This window comes from Rutidosis leptorrhynchoides, chromosome 5 (genome assembly GCF_046630445.1).
Source record: "Rutidosis leptorrhynchoides isolate AG116_Rl617_1_P2 chromosome 5, CSIRO_AGI_Rlap_v1, whole genome shotgun sequence".
Taxonomy (NCBI): Eukaryota; Viridiplantae; Streptophyta; class Magnoliopsida; order Asterales; family Asteraceae; genus Rutidosis; species Rutidosis leptorrhynchoides.
In genome coordinates this window covers 286,696,266-286,719,781 of record NC_092337.1, presented here as the reverse complement: position 1 = coordinate 286,719,781, position 23,516 = coordinate 286,696,266, and the positions used below count along the sequence as shown (strand labels likewise).

Below are 23,516 nucleotides of genomic sequence, written 5' to 3'. Positions count from 1 at the left end.
AACTAACCAATAATCACTAACACAAGTGAGAATGGTCCTAATATGCCAATCAAACCCAATCATAGGTGTTAAACACCTATCTTGCCCAAAATGACACTTAAACCCTAATTTGACCCATAAGAAGTCAATATCACGCCATTAGCAAGTTTTGACACCAAAATATATTTAACTCGGTTCTATGCTTCAACTTAATCCATTTTAATTTTATAAACCTTATTAAATCGGCAATTGAGTCATAATCATCAACAAACCCTAATTTTGACTCTAGTCAAAATTAGTCAACCATAAGAACCCTAATGGTTTCCAAAACACCAATAATCAGTAACATTAGTGATTATACACCATTTACAAGTCTTAAACATGGTTAAATCATTAACCAATCCAAAACCCGCCAAATATCAAAATAGTAAGTTTCCATAAACCCTCTTCATCAACCAAATGGGTTTTATAACTAACAATCTCAAACCCTAACTTGAATATCAAATCTAACAAATGAAATTCGGAGTTAGGACTTACCAATACTACCAAAACGTAGCTAGGAGCGAGATGAACAACTTTAAAACCCGAGCTTTGGCTAGAATTCGACTCCTTCTTCTCCAAATCAAGCTCTCTCACTCTAGAACTCTTCCTCTCTCTAAATATGGATGAGAGTGTTTATGTGGGTGAGAAATGAGCTCCAATGGAGTTCTAGATCAGTTTTGGTGACCCTAAACCGACCCCAATTGAAAAGACCAAAGTACCCATCATTTAAACCTTTTAAAAAAGCTGAAAATTGCTTCTGACGCGATCGGAGCGCCGCACCATAAGGTGGAGCGCTGCTCCAACCTTCAGGTCAGTTTTCAGAAACTTGTTTTGGCCATAACTTTTTGACCGTAGCTCCGTTTTCGATGAATCAAATATCGTTGGAAACGTAATAAGATTTTATTTCCAATAGTAAGGCTTTGAAACATCAACTCAGACTTTATTTGGGGTTGAAAAGATACGTACACACCTTGTCACTTCAGACAACGTCCAGTTTCCTTCGACGTTCGAGCAAACAACACGTACATGCTTTGTACACTTCATACATGTATCGTATACCATAAATACATTATGTACAATAAATATTTGGGTCTTACATAAGGCGGGAACATTTAGAAACTAATCGGCCATGTCGGAGACTAGTCATAGGCTAGTTGTACGTTAACCAACTTTGACTTTAGCTTTATTTGACTTACTTTGACCTAATAAATCCGACATTGAACTGATTAATTCGGACTTTAACAGACTAAATTGATCTTTCCTTTGACCGAATAAATAGACCAAATCGAAGACTAGTCGCAGACTTGGTGGACTACGTAAAATTTCACCTAGTCGAAACTACTCGAGGCTAGTCCAGGACCTCCATGGATGTTTCAAAGTCATATACTATTGCTCTAATTAACAGGACTATGAGGAACAAACTCACATAATTACTTGATCCGGTGCTTTATTTATTATTACGGAGTAGTAAATTTTATTTTACTACATGATTCTACTTCTATGAGTTTAATTATTTTTAGCAGGAACTAAACAAATATTGAGAATTTAAATATTCTAAATAATAAAGGAAACAAATGCAAGTAACATAGAACTGACCCTGGTTTTGAAATCGACTTGATTACAATTAGCTTTATGAACAGTTTCCACAACCTGTTTAAAAGAAGGTTTAAGAGAAACAGTTTGCTCAACCCAAACCCCATTTGCAAAACACAACCGTGGGCCACCAATTGGGCTACCGTCTAACATGATCAAGGACACAACTTGTGAAGAAATAGCGTTGAGTTCATCGATGTTTTTTGCTTTCAAGAATGATAGTAACTGGTCAAGTGTTTGGCCTTTGGAACCTACCGCGATCATGTTTAGAACGACATGGATTGAAAGCGGAGAGAAAACAACGTTTGAGTTGCGGGATTTGTTCAGCAGGTGGTTTGAAAGTTTGATTGAAACATGGGTTTGGTTTCTGATTGATGATTGAGTGTCCATTTTTGTGAAGGAATTTAAAGAAGAAAGCTTGATTAATTATTGAGATGGTGCAACTGCTATTGTGGTGGAAACCAAGTGGGAAGACTATATATATTTGATGTTTTGGCAACGCTGTTATGAAACCTGGCTTTGACTGCGTACGGAGTTTTAGTAGAAGTATGAAACTGTATATTTTATTGATTATTTAAGTAATAAATGCAAGTATACTTCTTCCTTTAAGATTCATCTGGTTTAAATTTCAACATGATTTAAATTTAAATAAAAAAATTAGTCACCATCTAACATTAATATTATTGTTATTTTAGTTTTACCGTCAACTTTTATAAACAACCATACTAGCTGCTATCTAGAGGGCCAAAAAATAACATTTAAAGTGACCTATTCTGCAAAGACCAACGACTGAAGATGATCAAAGTCATTCCAAGTGTCATGTTAACAAATAAAGTTATTTTTGTTTTTTGTTTTTGTTTTTGTTTTTGTTTTTGTTTTTTTTTTTTTTTTTTAAAGCAAAGAATTTTATTATTATGAATGGATTTACAATGTAGCAAACAAGCATAAAGGCTATGCTGTACTGAAAACATACAGAACAATACAATTCAAAAAAAAACAACAGGCTACACTACAACGAACTGGAGCAATCGAAGAATGCCAACGTCTTAGCCATTATCTTCAAACAATCTTGGATTGAGGAGCCATTGGTTCCATAAATATTCACCTTTTTTGCACGATTTGAGATCCAAAGGAACGTTTTTGCACGATTTTGTTTTTTTAAATAGAAGAATTAAAGAATCTATTGCCGCAATAGATTTTTTAATTCTTCTATTTAAAAAAACAAAATCGTGCAAAAACGTTCCTTTGGAAAAAGCACAAAGCACAAGTGGTACGAGGAAAAGGAAGCTAACTTCACCTGCCTGGGAACATTTTGATAGAAAAATTGTGAATGGTGAACTTAAGGCACAATGTAAACATTGCCGTAAGTTTCTAACTGGAAAAAGCACAAGTGGGACAACGCATTTACTTGTTCACATGGAAAAATGTAAAGCGCGAAATAATAGGGATATTCGGCAGACGGTATTATCAATGAATCAAAGCTCCACGAGCGGACACTCCAATATTTCGTACAATAACTTTGATAAAGAAAAGTCAACTAGAGATTTGGCAGAGATGGTGATTCTACACGAATATCCACTTGTTATGGTTGAACATCAAGGGTTTCGAAAGTTTGTGAATGGCCTTCAACCTTTTTTAAGGTACCATGTCGAAATACCCTTAAAAAGAGATATTGAAGATTTTTGAGTATGAAAAGACGAAAACAATGAGGTATTATGAATTAATTGTTTAATTATTTTTAAAACTTACATTGTATATACTAGTATACTAATTTAAGTGTTCCTTTAATCAAGGATTTTGGAGAATAATGCAAGTAGAATCGCAATAACGACCGACATGTGGACTTCAAGCAATCAGAAAAAGGTTTTATGGTGGTCACTGCTCATTTCATTGATGCGAAATGGAATATGCAAAGTAGAATAATGAGGTAAAGTTTGTTGTTACTGTTTGCTGTAATGTTGTTACTAGTTTGATGTTACTGTTTGTTGTTACTAGTTTGATGTTACGTCTAAATCTCACTTAATCTCATGTTACTGCTCATTTGATTTATTTACTAGGTTTATTTATGTTCCATCTCCTCATACGGCTGAAGTTCTTGCTGATGTATTTTATGAAACATTGTGTGATTGGAACATAGATAGGAAAATATCAACAGTAACTGTTGATAATTGTACAACTAATGATTTTTTGATTGAGAAATTACTAGGAAAACTATCTTTGGAGTCTCTTATTTTGAAGGGTAGATTATTTCATATGCGTTGTTGTGCCCACATTCTGAATTTAATTGTTCAAGTTGGTTTGTCCGTAATTGGTGATGGGATAGAAAGAATCAGAGATAGTGAGTTTTTGGACAGCTTCTGCTAAAAGAATAGAGAAGTTTGAGGAAGCATCGCGTCACTTAGATATTCAGTCATCAAAGAAGTTGTGCCTCGACTGTAGAACCCGTTGGAATTCGACATACTTGATGTTGAACGTTGCTATTATTTATAAGTGTGTTTTTAGACGTCTTAAGACTCGGGATGCTCTTTATAATAGTTTGCCATCAGAGAAAGATTGGGAGCTAGCTAATATTATTTGCAAGAAGTTGAAGGTATTTTATGATGTGACACTGTTGTTTTCTAGTGATAAATATCCCACGGCAAATTTATTTGTCAAGTCTATATATGAAATTAAATATGCATTGAACCAATGGAGTGAAGACGAAGAGAAGATAATAAGGGACATGGCTATGAAGATGATTTCAAAGTATGATAAGTACTGGAATGTTATTCACGGGTTTATGGGAGTTGCGGCTATTTTAGATCCTCGTTATAAGTTGAACATTATGGAGTATTCTTTTCCGAGACTCTATAGTAATATGGAAGACGTAAAGGCTAAAATTGATGCACATAAGGTCTTTATGTATGAATTATTCGAACACTACCAAGAAGATGCATATAATAATGCAGGCAATCACGTTAACCCAATGTCAAATAATAAAAACACGGGGTCAGGTGGGTTGTTTGACGACTATTCATCGTATGTGGCGGAGGATACCACATCAGGTTCATTTTATGACTTGAATTCAGATTTTATGTCCATTGATATCTTTAAAGAATATATTTGATTAACATTTACATTTTGCTTTGAATGTTTCAGGAAGTATCAAATTGGAGCTTGACCATTACCTTGAAGAGAAAGTGTGTCCACCGGGAATGGATCTTGATATACTAGCTTGGTGGAAGACAAATGGCGTGAAGTACCCAAATCTTCAAAAAATAGCTCGTGATATATTAGCAATTCCGATAACAACAGTTGCTTCCGAATCTTCTTTTAGCACAAGTGGCAGATTAGTGAGCCCCCATCGTAGCCGCCTTCATCCAGATGCATTAGAAGCACTAATGTGTGCGCAAAGTTGGTTGTTAGCTGAAATAAGAGGTAATAATTCCTTTGATCATGTTTATTATTTTATATGTAGATATATTAACAATGTTCAATTATATTCTATCTACATCCACATGTTGCAAGGAGTCTGAAGCGTATTGTCAAACGGTTAACTATGACTATGATGAGTTGATGGCTGATGCAGTAGTTGATGGTTGAGTGTTGATTCAAAATAAAAGTTGGTGCTGAAAAGAAAAGCTGGACACAACACAGGGAGATGTTTGAGCTGTTGTTTTGTTATGATTCTATGTTTTAGATTATTAAACTTGTCACCTTTTGAGCTGCTGTTGCTTTTTTTTTTTTTTTTTGTTATCATTCTATGTTTTAGATTATTAAACTTGTCACCTTTTAGATTTTTGTTAAGACCTTTTGTTCTGACCTGTTGTAGTTTGATGTTTCTGTTGTTTCATGTTTCTCTTATCACATTCTATTTTGCATGCTACTTTTTTGGCATTAGATTATTATTGAACATAAACATTGTTATAGGTGAATGTATAAATGGGGATCCCCGTTACCCGTGGGGAAACCCGTTACCCGACGGTTAATTAATAAATGGGTACCAGTCGGGTATGGAACCGGGTTTGGGAGTGAGTTTTTTAATCGGATTCGGGTTTGGTATTGTCTATACCCAACCAAACCCGACCCGATGCCATCCCTATTGCGTGGCTTCATTACTGTCTGTGTGTCATTAAACTTTTGATTTTAGATCCATTGATTTAAATCCTCTTGCATTCAGACGATGAACATAGACCAGTAATTACAAAACTTATATGACTAAATAAATTTAGTTAATTACTAAAATTTATGTATACACCTCCAAAAAGATGGTATTCAAAGAAAGTATGCAAATGCAACATCAATATATGATATGCACAAGAAAAATAAGATAATAGAATAAAGATGTCCAGGGGATGTACATAATGTTCCCAATTGCCAAGGCCTAACCTTGGGTTCTTCGGCTCGAAGCACTTTTTCGCCGGGGTCTACCCGCCCGCCTCTTGTGTTTTGGTGCGGTTAATTTGGAAATAGAACGTATTTTTGGAGCCGGTTGTTCACTCTGGCTTGAATCTTCAGAAACCGAAACTGGTGCTGTTCTGTTGCTGTTTTCTTCTTTGGGTACCTGGATATACTCAATTTGATGAAGATTTACAGCCCCGGTATTATCTGGTTGGGGCTTCTTTGCTCTACGGTTGTATATCAAGATCCCATCCGTACTCTAGATGAACAAAACCATGAATTCAAGTGAATGTTAGTGTTTTCGTTATATAAGTGACGCGTGAATAGAAATTGAACAAAGTTGAGTGGTTGGGGTCTTGATATCCTCGTAAAAAGGTCTCAATAACCAAGTTAAGCTACGTACATCTCAGTAAAAATAATCATCCTCATCGGGTAGCATAAGGAAAACCTTATCCGTTGATTAGAAATTGAACATATCCCAAAACAACTCCTTAGAAAATAAACGGGTCATTATTGCTACCTCAAATCAACGGAAACATTATTAACAGTTTCAAGAGAATAAAATTTGGGATAAATGAGTTGGAATCATTAGTGATGTGCAAAGATGTTATTCAGATCCTACTTTAGATGTATAAAGTTTTAAGTATAGTTGAATCTTCAGTGAGCAAAAAGTTCACCTATTTAACTAAAGAAGATATATTTCATATCTGCAAGGGGAAACAAATACAAATACAGAATGTGTGGGGCAGTGAACAAAAAAAAAAAAAAGGTAAAAAAATGAAGCTGAAACTCACTCTTTTCTTTGAAGTAACAGGAAGCTCTTCATGACCCAAGTCTTCATCATCTGGTTTGACCAAATCCTCGCACGTGTTTAATTTCATTAGCTGTGATGCAAAATCAGCAACTACAGATGGTCCATTCATGTTTGTTGGAAAATCAGATTCCTTAACAGAACATGTCAACACATTTGTAGATTCTTGCAAGATCGTGTCTTCAGTGTACGAGATCCTTTCGGCATTATCAGTCACTACCGTGTCAAGTCTGTTCTTCATTTCACACACGTGTGAATGTGTAACTTCAATTTTATAAAGTATTTGTTCCAACAAATAATCATCTCTGAAGTCAAGAGATAACAATTCATCCAGAACTCTAAATTCATTACCAACATCCTTATCAGTTGACGGAGCAGGAGCTGCCAGTGGAGAAATATAGAATTGGAAATTAATCCGATGATTTTTTGAAACTATAATATAGATTAACCATGAATCTTGGTGAATGATATTGGTTCCCAATAGAACTTAATAATTCCAAGTGGAAAATATTCAAGTATACATTTTTCTGAAACGTGAAATCAAAGTAGGTGATAAAGTAATCAAATTTGGAAATGATTTTCTACAGCATTTTGTATCAAGTAATATAAAAACTTCCAAGTTATGAAAAAATGAACATATAGTTATATACTTATACATGATTACATCATAAAAGCTTTATTGTTGTATTTGAAATAATTATAAAAATTATATAGGTTGGTATAATTAAAACTTTCTTAAAGGTGGTTTAACGGTCTAGGTTTCATGGTATAAGCAAAGCTATAAAATAATCACCATAAGATATAATCTATAGAGATAGAGATACATTCTAACTTACCTAGATTAGGTTGATCATCATCCATTGTTGGACCGTGAGCGAGAGACCCGCAAGTAGCTGCACATGAATTATATCAATCTCATAACCACCATATAGCTGTAGCAATTTCGACCCATTTACTTATGAATGGGTCGAATAGACCAAACAAGCCCATAGTCACGCGAAGTTTTTTAAAATGCATAAAACCTCCTACATTGTTCTCGTTTAAAGATCTAGAATACTATTGTGATATTTACGCAATAATAACAGTTTTTCTAATCATAATTAAGGACTAAGTTTCTATAAAAAGATAGAAAAGAGTTGGCACGTCCATCCAGCACGCTGCAAACTGCTTCAAGAGCAAAAATGACCCATTTCAATCTAAACCCACTTTGACCCATAACCCGATATGACAATCTTCGCTAAGACCATCATCCATTGTTTGAGTTCATGTAGTATATAAGTATTAGAGGGGTATTTACCATAATATGAGAACAAGTTATGTTGTGACATATACTCTTCGTTGTCTGTTTCTTCATGTCTTTTTCGTCTCTTTTTCTTCATGGGTTTCGTTCTTTGAGGGCCATGAAGAAATGGGATTGACTTTGCACACAGACCTCGTAATTGAAAGTTCCCATACTGCAAATGTTTTGTTTGATAGTAACCTTCAAGTTGTTTATCATATTCAGCGGTTAAAGTCTGTAATTTCCTAAGCTGCATTTCGACCCATTTACAACGCCACATAATAGGTTGGACAAACTTTCTCCAATGAGATGTCACCCTTTTATTCCTGAAAAATCCCAATCTAATTCATCATTATCATTATTATTATTATATTATTATATATTATATATTATATATTAATATATTAATTAATATATTATATATAGAACATAATAGTTAAGCAATGTTAGCATGACTGAAGTACATATTAAAACTAGTTATCACATTAATACAATCGTTTTGCAAACAGAGCAACTTTGATATAGACATAAAAAACATTAAGCTAATTTAGGTTAGCGTTTCTCACGAAAATAGTTACGTGGTCCTGTTGGCTAAGTTTATAATTGATATATTTGGAGAACAGATTAAAGTAGTTTCTAGTGTTACCATTACTATCATGATGATATATTAGCAGTTAAAACTGTCCTAAAAATTTCAAGCTGAGAACACTGTCTAACATGGTCCAGTACAAAATTCCAATCAAGCACTAAAAATTTCAACCCCATTCGACTGCCGTAGAGCTCAGATCAATGTAAATCTAAGCTAATGTGCAACCCAAAATATAATCAATGTCCTACATAAGATGAGCGATTCAGATAGCATGTTATAACAAATCCATTTTTAGTAGGTGCCTAAATGAAGCAGGTTAACGTTTCGAGTTCACGCATTTTCTCCATAATTTATAATGTGTCAGTTTGACTACAGTAGCCCTATTACTAAAATAATTTAGAAGGATGCATGCATTGAAAATAGACTTTGAAAGAATATAAACCAGTTCAACCCACTTGGCCCATTCCCTTTTAACTAATTTTTTAATTCGACATGATTAACAATGAACACAAACCAAACAGCATAAGTTAATGGAAAAAAAAAAAAAAAAAGCCTTTACTAAAAACAGCGATAAGTCAATACTTCGTTAAAAAGGAACAATTATCCTAGAATTTCGAATGCCATAAAACTCATCTAGCAGAACATTTCCAATTAGTAGTACAAGACCTAAAAAAGACAAGACATATAAGGAGATATGACCAAAAAAGACATTAAAGAGACAATACCTTACTGGAAACTCGTAAGCTGATCCACCGAAACCTCGCATTGGCGCAACATCCCCGCGAAATTCTGACATAACCTCACTATCACTTCCAAATTCAGAATTTCTGACATCATCATATGTGTCATCAAAAGAAGTTGAAGAGGCAGTTGCATCACCAGACTGAAGTTGAACCGAATGACGCTCATCATCATTTGCACAATTTATTATATCAACCTCTACATCCTCGTCATCATTCGTAAAGTTTACTATGTCAATTTCCACATCCTCATCGTCATTTGTACAGTTTATTATGTCAACGTCCATATCCTCATTTTTACAAACTTTTATATCCCGCGCATTCAACAAAGTTCCTGTATCAGATTTGTCCATGTAGTTGGTTTCAGGTTTCGTGCTGTTATATTTTGTCGTTGGCATAAAAGTAGAATAGTCTTTACTAGTCGAAGCTTCCATTGCGGTTTACTTTCTTTCTTTCTTCAAGGTTCAAATCAGGATCCATAATATAATATCACACAACTATGATCATTTTCAATTATTTAAGTGTGTTCTTAACAAGACTTAGCTCAGTTGTGTAAAGCTAAGTCGTGTAAAGCGGTCAAAGATTGCATAAATTCTTCAGCTGCAGCAAAAAAAAAAAAAAAAAAAAAAAAAAAAAAAAAAAAAAAAATTTACTGAAAATCGCACTATACATTTTAACAGGTGTGTTGAAATGTAAAAAAATAACCCCCTGAAATTGGTTGAAGTGCCACATATTACAAACCCCAATCTGTCTTAGAAAAAAAATAAAATAAAAAAAGATTAGGGTTTCAATTATTAACCTAATTTTGTTATATAATTTAAGGATTTTCACATTTCTGGAATCAGGATTGATACGGTGTACCTAAAAATCAATCGAATTGATAAAATTATCTTACGGTTATCGATGATTGTTCAAAATATTAGATTATTATGAAGTAAAGCGATAATAGAAACCGAACTGACTGACTTTGTGATATGAATAAATAGAAAATGAATACATACCTTCTTGACCTCTCCAAGATCAATAGAAAATTTGCAAATGAGAATAATTTACAGTGAGCTGAATTCAGTCTTTTCAACTTTTTTGACGCGTATTAGTAACTTAATTTAGATTAAGATTAGATTTAGATTTAGATTTACATAAATATAATATGTGTTGTGATAGAAGTAGATCATCAATCAATTTTTATGTTTATCGTACGATAAATCAATTTCAATGCTAATCTTATTTATAAAAAGTTAATGTCGATTCATAACGTAACGAGCAAGCTACTAATCGTAAATATCAAGGACAGGTGATCAGTACACCACCAGTTTTTAGCCGTACACTACCAAATATGCATTATGATGTTGTACTGTACAATACTGTAAAGCATGTTTAGTGGTGTACGGCTAAAAATTGATGGTGTACAAATCATCACCCCTCGTTAAAACTTTACGACCTCGTATCTATCTATCTATCTATCTATCTATCTTCTATCTATATCTATTAGTAGGGTTTTGGCCGTGCATATGCACGGCCCAGACTGCAAGAACTCATTTGATGTAAATGTTGATCGATTTGAAGATTCTGGCAGTTCTGGGATGTTATGTATTTCAATATATGTTCGGAGTTGTCTATATTATTGGCCTCGATGATCATAAGCCTTCTATTTTTCCATCTTCTAATTGATTGTGTCTGTTTGCGCTTTTGTTAATGATTTTCGATTTAGTTTCACACTAATTTGAGTTATTGTCGACTATCATGAATGAAATGTCCCGTTCATATTAATTATAAACGTTCCATATTAATTGATTTCGTTGCGAGGTTTTGACCTCTATATGAGACGTTTTTCAAAGACTGCATTTGTTTTTAAAACAAACCATAACCTTTATTTTATCGACAAGGTTAAAAAGTCACCATTTAAATTATCCAGAAATGATAATCTAACAAATATCACACATACACACTACCAATACATATTGGTTTACAAATATTAATATGTTACAACAAAATAAATCTCGAATGCAGTTTTAAACAATATTATACAAGCATGCTGACACCAAATCTTGTCCATATAATAGCATGCAACAGCGGAAGCTCTTAATAATCACCTAAGAATAAACATGCTTTAAACGTCAACAAAAATGTTGGTGAGTTATAGGTTTAACCTATATATTTATCAAATCGTAATAATAGACCACAAGATTTCATCTTTCAATAACATGCAATCTGCATAAAAAATCATTTGTATGGTTGAACACCTGGTAACCGACATTAACAAATGCATCTAGAAATATCCCCATATATAAATATTGAAATACTAAAGCAGTTCAAATTCTCTGACTGGGGCTTGTCAATGGCTCATAGATCTATCTTTAGGATTCGCGTCAATTGGTAGCAATTATAATAAACACCAATTCTTAGGTTACCAAGTTCAACAAGGGCGATATCCGGTATAACGATTCAACATAGAATGTAGTTTCAATACTTATGCCTATTTTGTAAATCATTTTCAAAACTGCATGTATTCTCATCCCAAAATATTAGATTTTAAAAGTGGGACTATAACTCACTTTCACAGATTTTTACTTCGTCGGGTGATAGTGCTCCAAATGAACATATATTTAGGCACAATATCCTTCCAATATGTAAAGCTTTTAGTTACTATTGTTCTATTTTTATGTAATAATCGTTTAAATAAATAAGTGCGAAGACAAAAGAAGAAAACGACGAATTGAAGACGCAAACGACCAAAAAGCTCAAAAGTACAAAGTACAATCAAAGTGGTTCAAATTATTTATGAGAAACGTCTCAAAATTACAAGAGTACAAGACGCAAAACGCAAAGTACAAGATATTAAATAGTACGAAAGGACGTTCGAAAATCTGGAACCGGGACCAGAGTCAATTCTCAACGCGCGACGCAACGGACTAAAAATTACAAGTCAACTATACACATGAATATAATATAATATATAATTAATTCTTAAAAATTATATATATATATATATATATATATTATATATTAAAACCGTCGGCAAACAAGAAAACAAAGTATGTGAGCTGGATTCCTGCTCCACGCATTTTCTCCATAATTTATAACGTGTCAGTTTGACTACAGTAGCCCTATTACTAAAATAATTTAGAAGGATGCATGCATTGAAAATAGACTTTGAAAGAATATAAACCAGTTCAACCCACTTGGCCCATTCCCTTTTAACTAATTTTTTAATTCGACATGATTAACAATGAACACAAACCAAACAGCATAAGTTAATGGAAAAAAAAAAAAAAAAAAAAGCCTTTACTAAAAACAGCGATAATGTTATAATAATAATAATAATATAGATATGGATAGTCAATTTTGGTGTATACATATAGTCAATTTTGGTACACAAAGTATGTATTTTTATATTGAGATTTTAGGCTATAAATACTCATGAATGCAAGCATTAAACTTGCACCATTTCTCACACTTACAAAGTGTTTCTTTCTTTCTCTCCATTATCATCTTTGTTCTTACACTTCATTATTAGTATTCTAAATCAAGAATCAAATCACTAAAGGTAGTTATAAGCCTACTGAATTATAACATCAAGAATCAAACCACTAAAGGTAGTTATAAGCCTACTGAATTATAACATCAAGAATCAAACCACTAAAGGTAGTTATAAGCCTACTGAATTATAACACGTTATCAGCACGATAATCTTAATACTAAATATGGTTGGCTCTGCCACCAAAATGATATATGGTCGGTTATACCACCAAAATGATATATGGTCGGTTATACCACCAAAATGATATATGGTCGGTTATACCACCAGAATGATATAGGTCGGTTATACCACCTGAAAAAATATATGGTCGACACTGTCGCCAAATTTTCATTTATGTTTACTAATATTTATATTTTTGTTATATAACATTTATTTATGATTGCTTACACATGGTCGACACTGTCACCTACTTATCATTTATGTTATATTAAATTTATGTTTAATGTTTATATACTTATGAATATAAATTGACTCTAATTTATCATGATGTTTGTTTTAATTTTTGATAATAGAAAATGTCGAATCTGGAAAAGCTTAAATTTACTCCTTTAGAATCAACTGGAAACAACTACATGCCATGGGTTATAAAAGTAAAAATGCATCTTAAATCAATGGGCATTCTTGAAACCATAAATGAAAACAACACTTGTTCTGAAAAAGAACAAGCTACGGCATGTTGCTTTATTCATCAACATATTGATGAATGCTTACAAAATAATTATGTGACTGTAGAAGATCCCCATGTTTTATGGGAAGGTCTCAAAAGCAGATTCAATAATCAAAGAGAAATTTTACTTCCAGCTGCAATGGAACAATGGAGAACATTAAGGTTCCAAGACTTTAAGAAAGTAAATGAATACAGCTCAGCTCTGTATAATACATGTTCACAACTTAAATTCTGTGGACATGAAATTAGTGATGCAGACATGATGGAGAAAACTTTCTCCACAATGAATGCTGCAAACATCACAGTGCAAAGAAATTTGAGAATGCTAAAGTTCAAAACATATCCTGAACTTAATTCATATCTCTTAGTTGCAGAGCAAAATGATGAGCTATTAATGAAAAATCAGCAATCCCGTCCTACTGGTACACTTGCAATCCCTGAAGCAAATACTGCAAATAATTATAAACAGGGACAAGGACGCGGGCAAGGTCGTGGTTATAATAACCATCACCATCATCATGCCAAAAGCCATAACTATGGTAGAAACCATCCTTATGGTAATGGTAATGGGCGTGGACGTGGTCGTGGTCGTGGCCGTGGTGGTCAAAGAAATAGTAATCCACGAAAATATAAATATCAACCACAAAACAAGCCCATTAAACAAGATGTTGAAGAAAATTCTTCTAAAAATTCTGAAGAATCTTGCTACAGATGTGGTAGAATGGGCCACTGGGCTAATACTTGCCGAACATCTAAACATCTTGTTAAGATGTATCAGGATTCGCTGAAAGGTAAAGAAAAGGAAGTAAATTTTGTGGATAATATTGATCCAACAGTCACTGAGAAACCATCTGATTTATATGAAGATTTCTTGAATGTTTAAGTTGTGTGTCTTTTGAAAAATAAACGATTTAATATCGTCTGTCTTTGTCATTATGTTTGCTAAATGTTTCAGTACTATCTATTTGCGTTTAAAATATTGTGTAATATTAATGTACTCACTATTTATTTCTTATATATGAAGTTCAATATGAATTTTGATGGAATACAACATCAATCAAGTGGTGGAGATCTCTGTATAGCAGACAGTGGAACTACACACACTATACTTAAATCCGAGAAATATTTTATTGATCTAAAACCAACGGAAGGAACTATACATACAATATCAGGACCTGCTAACTTGATAAAAGGGATAGGAAAGGCAAATTTCATACTACCAAATGGTACAAAATTTTTAATAAATGATGCCTTATTTTCTCCCAAGTCAAGCAGAAATTTATTGAGTTTCTCCGACATATACCTTAACGGGTATGATTATCAGTCAGTGACAACAGAAAATGAGAAATATTTAAGTATCACTGACAAGAGTCATGTGGTTGAAAAACTGCCAAGACTTAGTTCTGGATTACATTATACACATATAAATGTACCAGAAATACATATGGTAGTTAACGAAAAATATATTGATCCTGGTGTATTCAATTTATGGCATAACAGATTAGGCCATCCAGGATCAACAATGATGAAAAGGATTATTGAATGTACTCATGGACATCCACTAAAGGATAGAAAAATCCATCATGATACAATGGTTCCATGTACATCTTGCTCTCTTGGAAAATTGATAACTAGACCCTCACCACTTAAGGTTGAGAAAGAATCACCAATGTTTCTTGAAAGAATTCAAGGTGATATATGTGGACCAATTCATCCACCATGTGGACCATTTAGATATTTCATGGTTCTAATAGACGCATCTAGTAGATGGTCTCATGTTTGTCTGTTATCAAGCCGTAATGTGGCATTTGCAAAATTTCTTGCCCAAATTATTAAATTGAGAGCTCATTTTCCTGATTACACCATTAAAAGGGTGAGACTTGATAATGCTGGTGAATTTACATCTCAAGCATTTAATGACTATTGCATGTCTATAGGAATTGTTGTTGAACATTCTGTTGCTCATGTGCATACACAAAATGGTTTAGCCGAGTCATTGATTAAACGTTTACAGTTAATCGCTAGACCATTGATAATGAGAACAAAACTCCCTGTATCTATATGGGGTCATGCAATTTTACATGCTGCTGCATTGATTCGCATCAGACCAAGTGCAAGTCATAAATATTCCCCCCTACAACTTGCTTTTGGTCAAGAGCCAAATATTTCCCATCTTAGAACATTTGGTTGTGCAGTGTATGTTCCAATTGCGACACCACAACGTACAAAAATGGGTCCTCAAAGGAGGTTGGGAATATATGTTGGATATGAAACATCTTCAATATTAAGGTATATTGAACCTATGACAGGTGACGTTTTTACAGCACGTTTTGCTGATTGTCATTTTAATGAAACATTGTTCCCTAGATTAGGGGGAGAAATGAAAAATAAAGAAAATGATGTTTCATGGTGTGAACCTCAATTAAAGTATCTTGATCCTCGCACAAAAGAATGCGAGACAGAAGTTCAAAAGATAATGCATATACAAGAACTTGCAAATCAATTGCCTGATGCATTTACAGATACAAAAACGGTGACAAAATCATATATACCAGCAGTAAATACTCCAGCTCGAATTGAAATTCCAAAAGCTGGCAATAACGTCACTCATGAATCTTTGCCACGTCAGAAACGTGGAAGACCAATCGGTTCAAAGGATAAAAATCCTCGAAAAAGAAAATCAGCTGATAATGAAGTAAAAGAAAGTGTTCAAGAAGAACCACAAATCAGTACTCCTACTGCAGAGGAGATTGATGATGTCAATACAGAAATTGCAATCAATTATGCATATTCAAAAATATTATGGAACCGAAATGAAATGAAAAATCTTGATGAGAAATTTTCATTTAATGTTGCATATGACATCATGAATAATGATGATGATCCAGAACCAACATCTATGGTTGAATGTCAAAATAGACATGATTGGGCTCAATGGAAAGAAGCAATACGAGCTGAATTAGAATCACTCAATAAAAGAAAAGTTTTCGGATCCATCATTCTCACTCCTAAAGATGTGAAACCTGTAGGATACAGATGGATTTTTGTCCGAAAAAGAAATGAGAAAAATGAAGTTACAAGGTATAAAGCTAGACTTGTAGCTCAAGGTTTTTCTCAAAGACCGGGAATTGATTATGAAGAAACTTATTCTCCTGTTATGGATGCAATTACTTTTAGGTACTTAATCAGTCTGGCAGTTTCTAAAAATTTAGAAATGCATCTCATGGATGTTGTGACTGCTTATCTATATGGATCACTTGATAGTGATATATATATGAAGATACCTGAAGGATTTAAGGTACCAGAAGCATCAAATGCAAAACCCAAAGAAATGTATTCGATTAAATTACAAAGATCTTTATATGGGTTAAAACAATCGGGACGTATGTGGTATAACCGATTAAGTGATTACTTGATAAGCAAAGGGTATACAAATAATCTTACTTGCCCTTGTGTTTTCATTAAGAAAACAACATCCGGATATGTGATCATAGCTGTTTATGTTGATGATCTTAACATCATAGGTACAAATAAAGAGATCCATGAAGCCATTCAACTTCTAAAGAAAGAATTTGAAATGAAAGATCTCGGAAAAACCAAGTATTGCCTTGGTTTACAAATTGAGCATATGCCTAATGGTTTACTTGTACATCAAACAACATATACTGAAAAGATTTTGAAACGTTTCAATATGGACAAGGCAAAACCATTAAGTACTCCTATGGTTGTTAGATCACTCAATGTTGAAGCTGATCCATTTCGTCCATGTGAAGATCAAGAAGACATTCTTGGACCAGAAGTACCATATCTTAGTGCAATTGGAGCTCTTATGTATCTTACAAATTGTACAAGACCTGACATTTCTTTTGCAGTTAATTTGTTGGCAAGGTTCAGCTCTGCTCCTACCAAAAGACACTGGAATGGGATCAAACACATATTTCGATACCTTCGAGGAACTACTGATTTAGGATTATTTTATTCTAACGAATCAAAACAAGATTTGGTTGGTTATGCAGATGCAGGTTATTTATCTGATCCACATAAAGCTAAATCTCAAACTGGATATGTATTCCTAAATGGAGGTACTGCAATATCATGGCGTTCTCAAAAACAAACACTTGTTGCTACATCGTCAAATCATGCCGAAGTGATTGCATTACATGAAGCTACTCGAGAATGTTTTTGGTTGAGATCAATGACACAACTCATTACTGATTCTTGTGGACTAGAACGCGATAAAAGTCCAACAACTATCTATGAAGATAATGCAGCTTGCATAGCACAGATGAAAGAAGGGTATATCAAAAGTGACCGAACAAAACACATACCACCTAGATTCTTCTCATACACTCAAAATCTCATTAAGGACAACCAGATTGAAATGAGATATGTGCAATCTAGCAAAAACTCTGCTGATCTTTTCACGAAAGCACTTCCAACTGCTATTTTCAGAACACACGTTCATAACATTGGCATGAGACATGTTCAAAAGATGTAACAGCTGAAGCGATGTCTACTTGAGGGGGAGTCAACTCCATGCTGCACTCTTTTTCCCTTAGCTAAAGTTTTTTCCCACTGGGTTTTCTTTAGCAAGGTTTTTAACGAGGCAGTAATTTATAGTTGATCTTCAACAAAATAAAATTGCTATCCAAGGGGGAGTGTTATAATAATAATAATAATATAGATATGGATAGTCAATTTTGGTGTATACATATAGTCAATTTTGGTACACAAAGTATGTATTTTTATATTGAGATTTTAGGCTATAAATACTCATGAATGCAAGCATTAAACTTGCACCATTTCTCACACTTACAAAGTGTTTCTTTCTTTCTCTCCATTATCATCTTTGTTCTTACACTTCATTATTAGTATTCTAAATCAAGAATCAAATCACTAAAGGTAGTTATAAGCCTACTGAATTATAACATCAAGAATCAAACCACTAAAGGTAGTTATAAGCCTACTGAATTATAACATCAAGAATCAAACCACTAAAGGTAGTTATAAGCCTACTGAATTATAACAGATAAGTCAATACTTCGTTAAAAAGGAACAATTATCCTAGAATTTCGAATGCCATAAAACTCATCTAGCAGAACATTTCCAATTAGTAGTACAAGACCTAAAAAAGACAAGACATATAAGGAGATATGACCAAAAAAGACATTAAAGAGACAATACCTTACTGGAAACTCGTCCGCTGATCCACCGAAACCTCGCATTGGCGCAACATCCCCGTGAAATTCTGACATAACCTCACTATCACTTCCAAATTCAGAATTTCTGACATCATCATATGTGTCATCAAAAGAAGTTGAAGAGGCAGTTGCATCACCAGACTGAAGTTGAACCGAATGACGCTCATCATCATTTGCACAATTTATTATATCAACCTCTACATCCTCGTCATCATTCGTAAAGTTTACTATGTCAATTTCCACATCCTCATCGTCATTTGTACAGTTTATTATGTCAACGTCCATATCCTCATTTTTACAAACTTTTATATCCCGCGCATTCAACAAAGTTCCTGTATCAGATTTGTCCATGTAGTTGGTTTCAGGTTTCGTGCTGTTATATTTTGTCGTTGGCATAAAAGTAGAATAGTCTTTACTAGTCGAAGCTTCCATTGCGGTTTACTTTCTTTCTTTCTTCAAGGTTCAAATCAGGATCCATAATATAATATCACACAACTATGATCATTTTCAATTATTTAAGTGTGTTCTTAACAAGACTTAGCTCAGTTGTGTAAAGCTAAGTCGTGTAAAGCGGTCAAAGATTGCATAAATTCTTCAGCTGCAGCAACAACAAAAAAAAAAAAAAAAAAAAAAAAAAAAATTTACTGAAAATCGCACTATACATTTTAACAGGTGTGTTGAAATGTAAAAAATAACCCCCTGAAATTGGTTGAAGTGCCACATATTACAAACCCCAATCTGTCTTAGAAAAAAAATAAAATAAAAAAAGATTAGGGTTTCAATTATTAACCTAATTTTGTTATATAATTTAGGGATTTTCACATTTCTGGAATCAGGATTGATACGGTGTACCTAAAAATCAATCGAATTGATAAAATTATCTTACGGTTATCGATGATTGTTCAAAATATTAGATTATTATGAAGTAAAGCGATAATAGAAACCGAACTGACTGACTTTGTGATATGAATAAATAGAAAATGAATACATACCTTCTTGACCTCTCCAAGATCAATAGAATATTTGCAAATGAGAGTATTTTACAGTGAGCTTTAACTAATTCAGTCATTTCAACTTTTTTGACGCCTATTATTAACTTTATTTATATTTATATTAGAAAAATAGAAAATGTGTTGTGATAGAAATAGATCATCAATTGATCTTTATATTCTTTATCTTTATATTTATTGTACGATAAATCAATTTCAATGCTAATCTTTCTTTTTATCTATAAAAAGTTATGTCGATAGAAAACGTAGCGAGCAAGCTACTAATCACTTAATTTCTAGACAAAATTGCACCAGGGGTCCTTGTGGTATGTTCGAAATAACAAGTGGAGTCCAAAAGAATTTTTCCACCTTGGGGGTCACTGTGGTTTGCAATAGTTTCACCGGGGGTCCAACGGCCTAACGTCTGTTAAAAATTCTGTTAAATTTCGTCATGTGCAGTGCACATGAGGGTAAAATGGTCAGTTTAGTTTTTTTTTTTACTTTCTCTTTTATTTTTTTCATCCCTCCCCTTTATGTTACTCATATACCTGATACATCCTTCACCCTCTTATCTTTTCCCTCAACACATAACAAATTCATAACATATTAACTCAAGAAAACAGATTCAAAACCGAATACATCAATTTTATCTCCACCTCCATCAGTTTCATCAATTAATTTAAAGTCAAAACCCTAAATTCAAGGACTGACTCCAACAAAAAACAAGACCATCAAGAAAACGAGATTCAGATCTACAACTAATGTCGTAACCACCACCGAAACCACCACCGCCGTCGTTGCCATCTCCCATCACAGTTTGAAACCAGGTTAAGTATGATTGATAAATGTTTGACAGATCTTGATTTTGTTTGATAATTGTTAAATTAGACATATGTATTTGACACATCTTGATTTTTGTTTGATAATCGTTGATTTTAAAGTGTTGATTTTAAAGTATGAAATAGATTTTCTTTTACGATTGTGAGTTTGGGTTTTGAATTTGAACTGCAACAATTCATGGAGCTGCTTTAGGTATATATTCTTAAATTTTGTTTTATAAAATATAAAATGGTTCTAGATCTCATTGTAGAGGTTTTTAATTTGGTTAAGGTTATAACCAATGAAACTTGCTGTAAATTAATTTTTGTTTTTGAATGATCTTACTTTTAGTTGAATGATTTATCGTCTGGGAAAGAGTTGAGAAGAAAAAAAAATGAAGGTGAAAGGAGGTGAAGGAAAGTAGAAGATAATTCATGTGTGATAAATTTTGGTGTGCGATAAATTGATAACTTGGGATGATTTTGTATTATAATTCATGTGTTTTTGGTTTTGGTTTGTTGTTGTTGTAGACTTATGTAATCGATTAAAGGTAGAGCCTTTATTTTAATTTTAGGATATTATTGTACAGGATTTTAAGAATAAAAGGGAAATTAGAAGCAACCATGGTGTATATGGGTTTTGCAATAATGATGGTGAACCAGTGAAAAGTAAAATAAAATATAAAAAAAAAGGGGGAGAGAAATGACATTTTTGAAATGTCCCGTTCTTATTGATTAAAAACGTTCCATATTAATTGATTTCGTTGCGAGGTTTTGACCTCTATATGAGACATTTTTCAAAGACTGCATTCATTTTTAAAACAAACCATAACCTTTATTTCATAAATAAAGGTTTAAAAAGCTTTACGTAGATTATCAAATAATGATAATCTAAAATATCCTGTTTATACACGACCATTACATAATGGTTTACAATACAAATATGTTACATCGAAATCAGTTTCTTGAATGCAGTTTTTACACAATATCATACAAACATGGACTCCAAATCTTGTCCTTATTTTAGTATGCAACAGCGGAAGCTCTTAGTATTCACCTGAGAATAAACATGCTTTAAACGTCAACAAAAATGTTGGTGAGTTATAGGTTTAACCTATTTATATCAAATCGTAACAATAGACCACAAGATTTCATATTTCAATACACATCCCATACATAGAGATAAAAATCATTCATATGGTGAACACCTGGTAACCGACATTAACAAGATGCATATATAAGAATATCCCCATCATTCCGGGACACCCTTCAGATATGATATAAATTTCGAAGTACTAAAGCATCCGGTACTTTGGATGGAGTTTGTTAGGCCCAATAGATCTATCTTTAGGATTCGCGTCAATTAGGGTGTCTGTTCCCAAATTCTTAGATTACCAGACTTAATAAAAAGGGGCATATTCGATTTCGATAATTCAACCATAGAATGTAGTTTCACGTACTTGTGTCTATTTTGTAAATCATTTATAAATCCTGCATGTATTCTCATCCCAAAAATATTAGATTTTAAAAGTGGGACTATAACTCACTTTCACATATTTTTACTTCGTCGGGAAGTAAGACTTGGCCACTGGTTGATTCACGAACCTATAACAATATATACATATATATCAAAGTATGTTCAAAATATATTTACAACACTTTTAATAAATTTTGATGTTTTAAGTTTATTAAGTCAGCTGTCCTCGTTAGTAACCTACAACTAGTTGTCCACAGTTAAATGTACAGAAATAAATCGATAAATATAATCTTGAATCAATCCATGACCCAGTGTATACGTATCTCAGTATTGATCACAACTCAAACTATATATATTTTGGAATCAACCTCAACCCTGTATAGCTAACTCCAACATTCACATATAGAGTGTCTATGGTTGTTCCGAAATATATATAGATGTGTCGACATGATAGGTCGAAAAATTGTATACGTGTCTATGGTATCTCAAGATTACATAATATACAATACAAGTTGATTAAGTTATGGTTGGAATAGATTTGTTACCAATTTTCACGTAGCTAAAATGAGAAAAATTATCCAATCTTGTTTTACCCATAACTTCTTCATTTTAAATCCGTTTTGAGTGAATCAAATTGCTATGGTTTCATATTGAACTCTATTTATGAATCTAAACAGAAAAAGTATAGGTTTATAGTCGGAAAAATAAGTTACAAGTCGTTTTTGTAAAGGTAGTCATTTCAGTCGAAAGAACGACGTCTAGATGACCATTTTAGAAAACATACTTCCACTTTGAGTTTAACCATAATTTTTGGATATAGTTTCATGTTCATAATAAAAATCATTTTCCAAGAATAAAAACTTTTAAATCAAATTTTATCATAGTTTTTAATTAACTAACCCAAAACAGCCCGCGGTGTTACTACGACGGCGTAAATCCGGTTTTACGGTGTTTTTCGTGTTTCCAGGTTTTAAATCATTAAGTTAGCATATCATATAGATATAGAAAATGTGTTTAGTTGATTTTAAAAGTCAAGTTAGAAGGATTAACTTTTATTTGCGAACAAGTTTAGAATTAACTAAACTATGTTCTAGTGATTACAAGTTTAAAACTTCGAATAAGATAGCTTTATATGTATGAATCGAATGATGTTATGAACATCATTACTACCTCAAGTTCCTTGGATAAACCTACTAGAAATGAGAAAAATAGATCTAGCTTCAAAGGATCCTTGGATGGCTTGAAAGTTCTTGAAGCAGAATCATGACACGAAAACAATTTCAAGTAAGATTTCCACTCGAAATAAGATTGTTATAGTTATAGAAATTGAATTAAAGTTTGAATATGATTATTACCTTGTATTAGAAAGATAATCTACTGTAAGTAACAAAGGTTTCTTGATCTTGAATG

The 23,516-nt window shown here is 33.1% G+C and overlaps 2 protein-coding genes and 1 pseudogene across 5 annotated transcripts; 1 reads left to right on the top strand and 2 right to left on the bottom strand.

Moving 5' to 3' along the window:
- Window positions 1–2,004, bottom strand: part of LOC139850338 (serpin-ZX-like) — a 46,757-nt pseudogene extending 44,753 nt beyond the window's left edge.
- Window positions 2,005–3,030: 1,026 nt separating this feature from the next.
- LOC139849415 (zinc finger BED domain-containing protein RICESLEEPER 2-like) lies at window positions 3,031–5,196 on the top strand. The gene is made up of 5 exons (XM_071839071.1): window positions 3,031–3,254; window positions 3,672–3,768; window positions 3,938–4,658; window positions 4,753–5,051; window positions 5,122–5,196. The coding sequence occupies exons 1-5, from the start codon at window positions 3,031–3,033 to the stop codon at window positions 5,194–5,196; spliced, it is 1,416 nt and encodes a 471-aa protein (XP_071695172.1).
- Window positions 5,197–5,798: 602 nt separating this feature from the next.
- Window positions 5,799–19,939, bottom strand: LOC139846908 (uncharacterized). 4 transcript variants are annotated; one of them, XM_071836483.1, is made up of 7 exons: window positions 19,815–19,884; window positions 19,613–19,674; window positions 18,806–19,420; window positions 8,103–8,410; window positions 7,642–7,698; window positions 6,789–7,186; window positions 5,799–6,253 (listed from the first exon to the last, which is right to left on the bottom strand). In XM_071836483.1, exons 3-7 carry the CDS (start codon window positions 19,252–19,254, stop codon window positions 5,978–5,980), a joined length of 1,488 nt encoding a protein of 495 aa, XP_071692584.1. In that variant the 5' UTR covers window positions 19,255–19,420; window positions 19,613–19,674; window positions 19,815–19,884; the 3' UTR covers window positions 5,799–5,977. The 4 variants fall into 4 exon arrangements, with proteins under 4 accessions (XP_071692584.1, XP_071692581.1, XP_071692583.1 ...); XM_071836480.1 differs by lacking the exon at window positions 19,613–19,674 and having other exon boundaries at window positions 19,815–19,939; XM_071836482.1 differs by lacking the exons at window positions 19,613–19,674; window positions 19,815–19,884 and adding an exon at window positions 9,399–10,013 and having other exon boundaries at window positions 5,800–6,253; window positions 18,806–18,895.
- Between the last annotated feature and the right edge of the window lie 3,577 nt (window positions 19,940–23,516).

Bases quoted from the DNA above. Each gene is read 5' to 3' on its own strand.
- LOC139849415 (XM_071839071.1), top strand. From the start codon at position 3,031: ATGGAAAAATGTAAAGCGCGAAATAATAGGGATATTCGGCAGACGGTA. The intron at 3,769-3,937 runs GTAACTGTTGAT...GTGATGGGATAG, and splicing joins TAGATAGGAAAATATCAACA to AAAGAATCAGAGATAGTGAG. The intron at 4,659-4,752 runs GTTCATTTTATG...TGAATGTTTCAG, and splicing joins GGCGGAGGATACCACATCAG to GAAGTATCAAATTGGAGCTT.
- LOC139846908 (XM_071836480.1), bottom strand. From the start codon at position 19,254: ATGGAAGCTTCGACTAGTAAAGACTATTCTACTTTTATGCCAACGACA. The intron at 8,411-18,805 runs GTATTGTCTCTT...GGGATTTTTCAG, and splicing joins GCGGACGAGTTTCCAGTAAG to GAATAAAAGGGTGACATCTC. The intron at 7,187-7,641 runs GTAAGTTAGAAT...CTCCACTGGCAG, and splicing joins TGATGATCAACCTAATCTAG to CTCCTGCTCCGTCAACTGAT.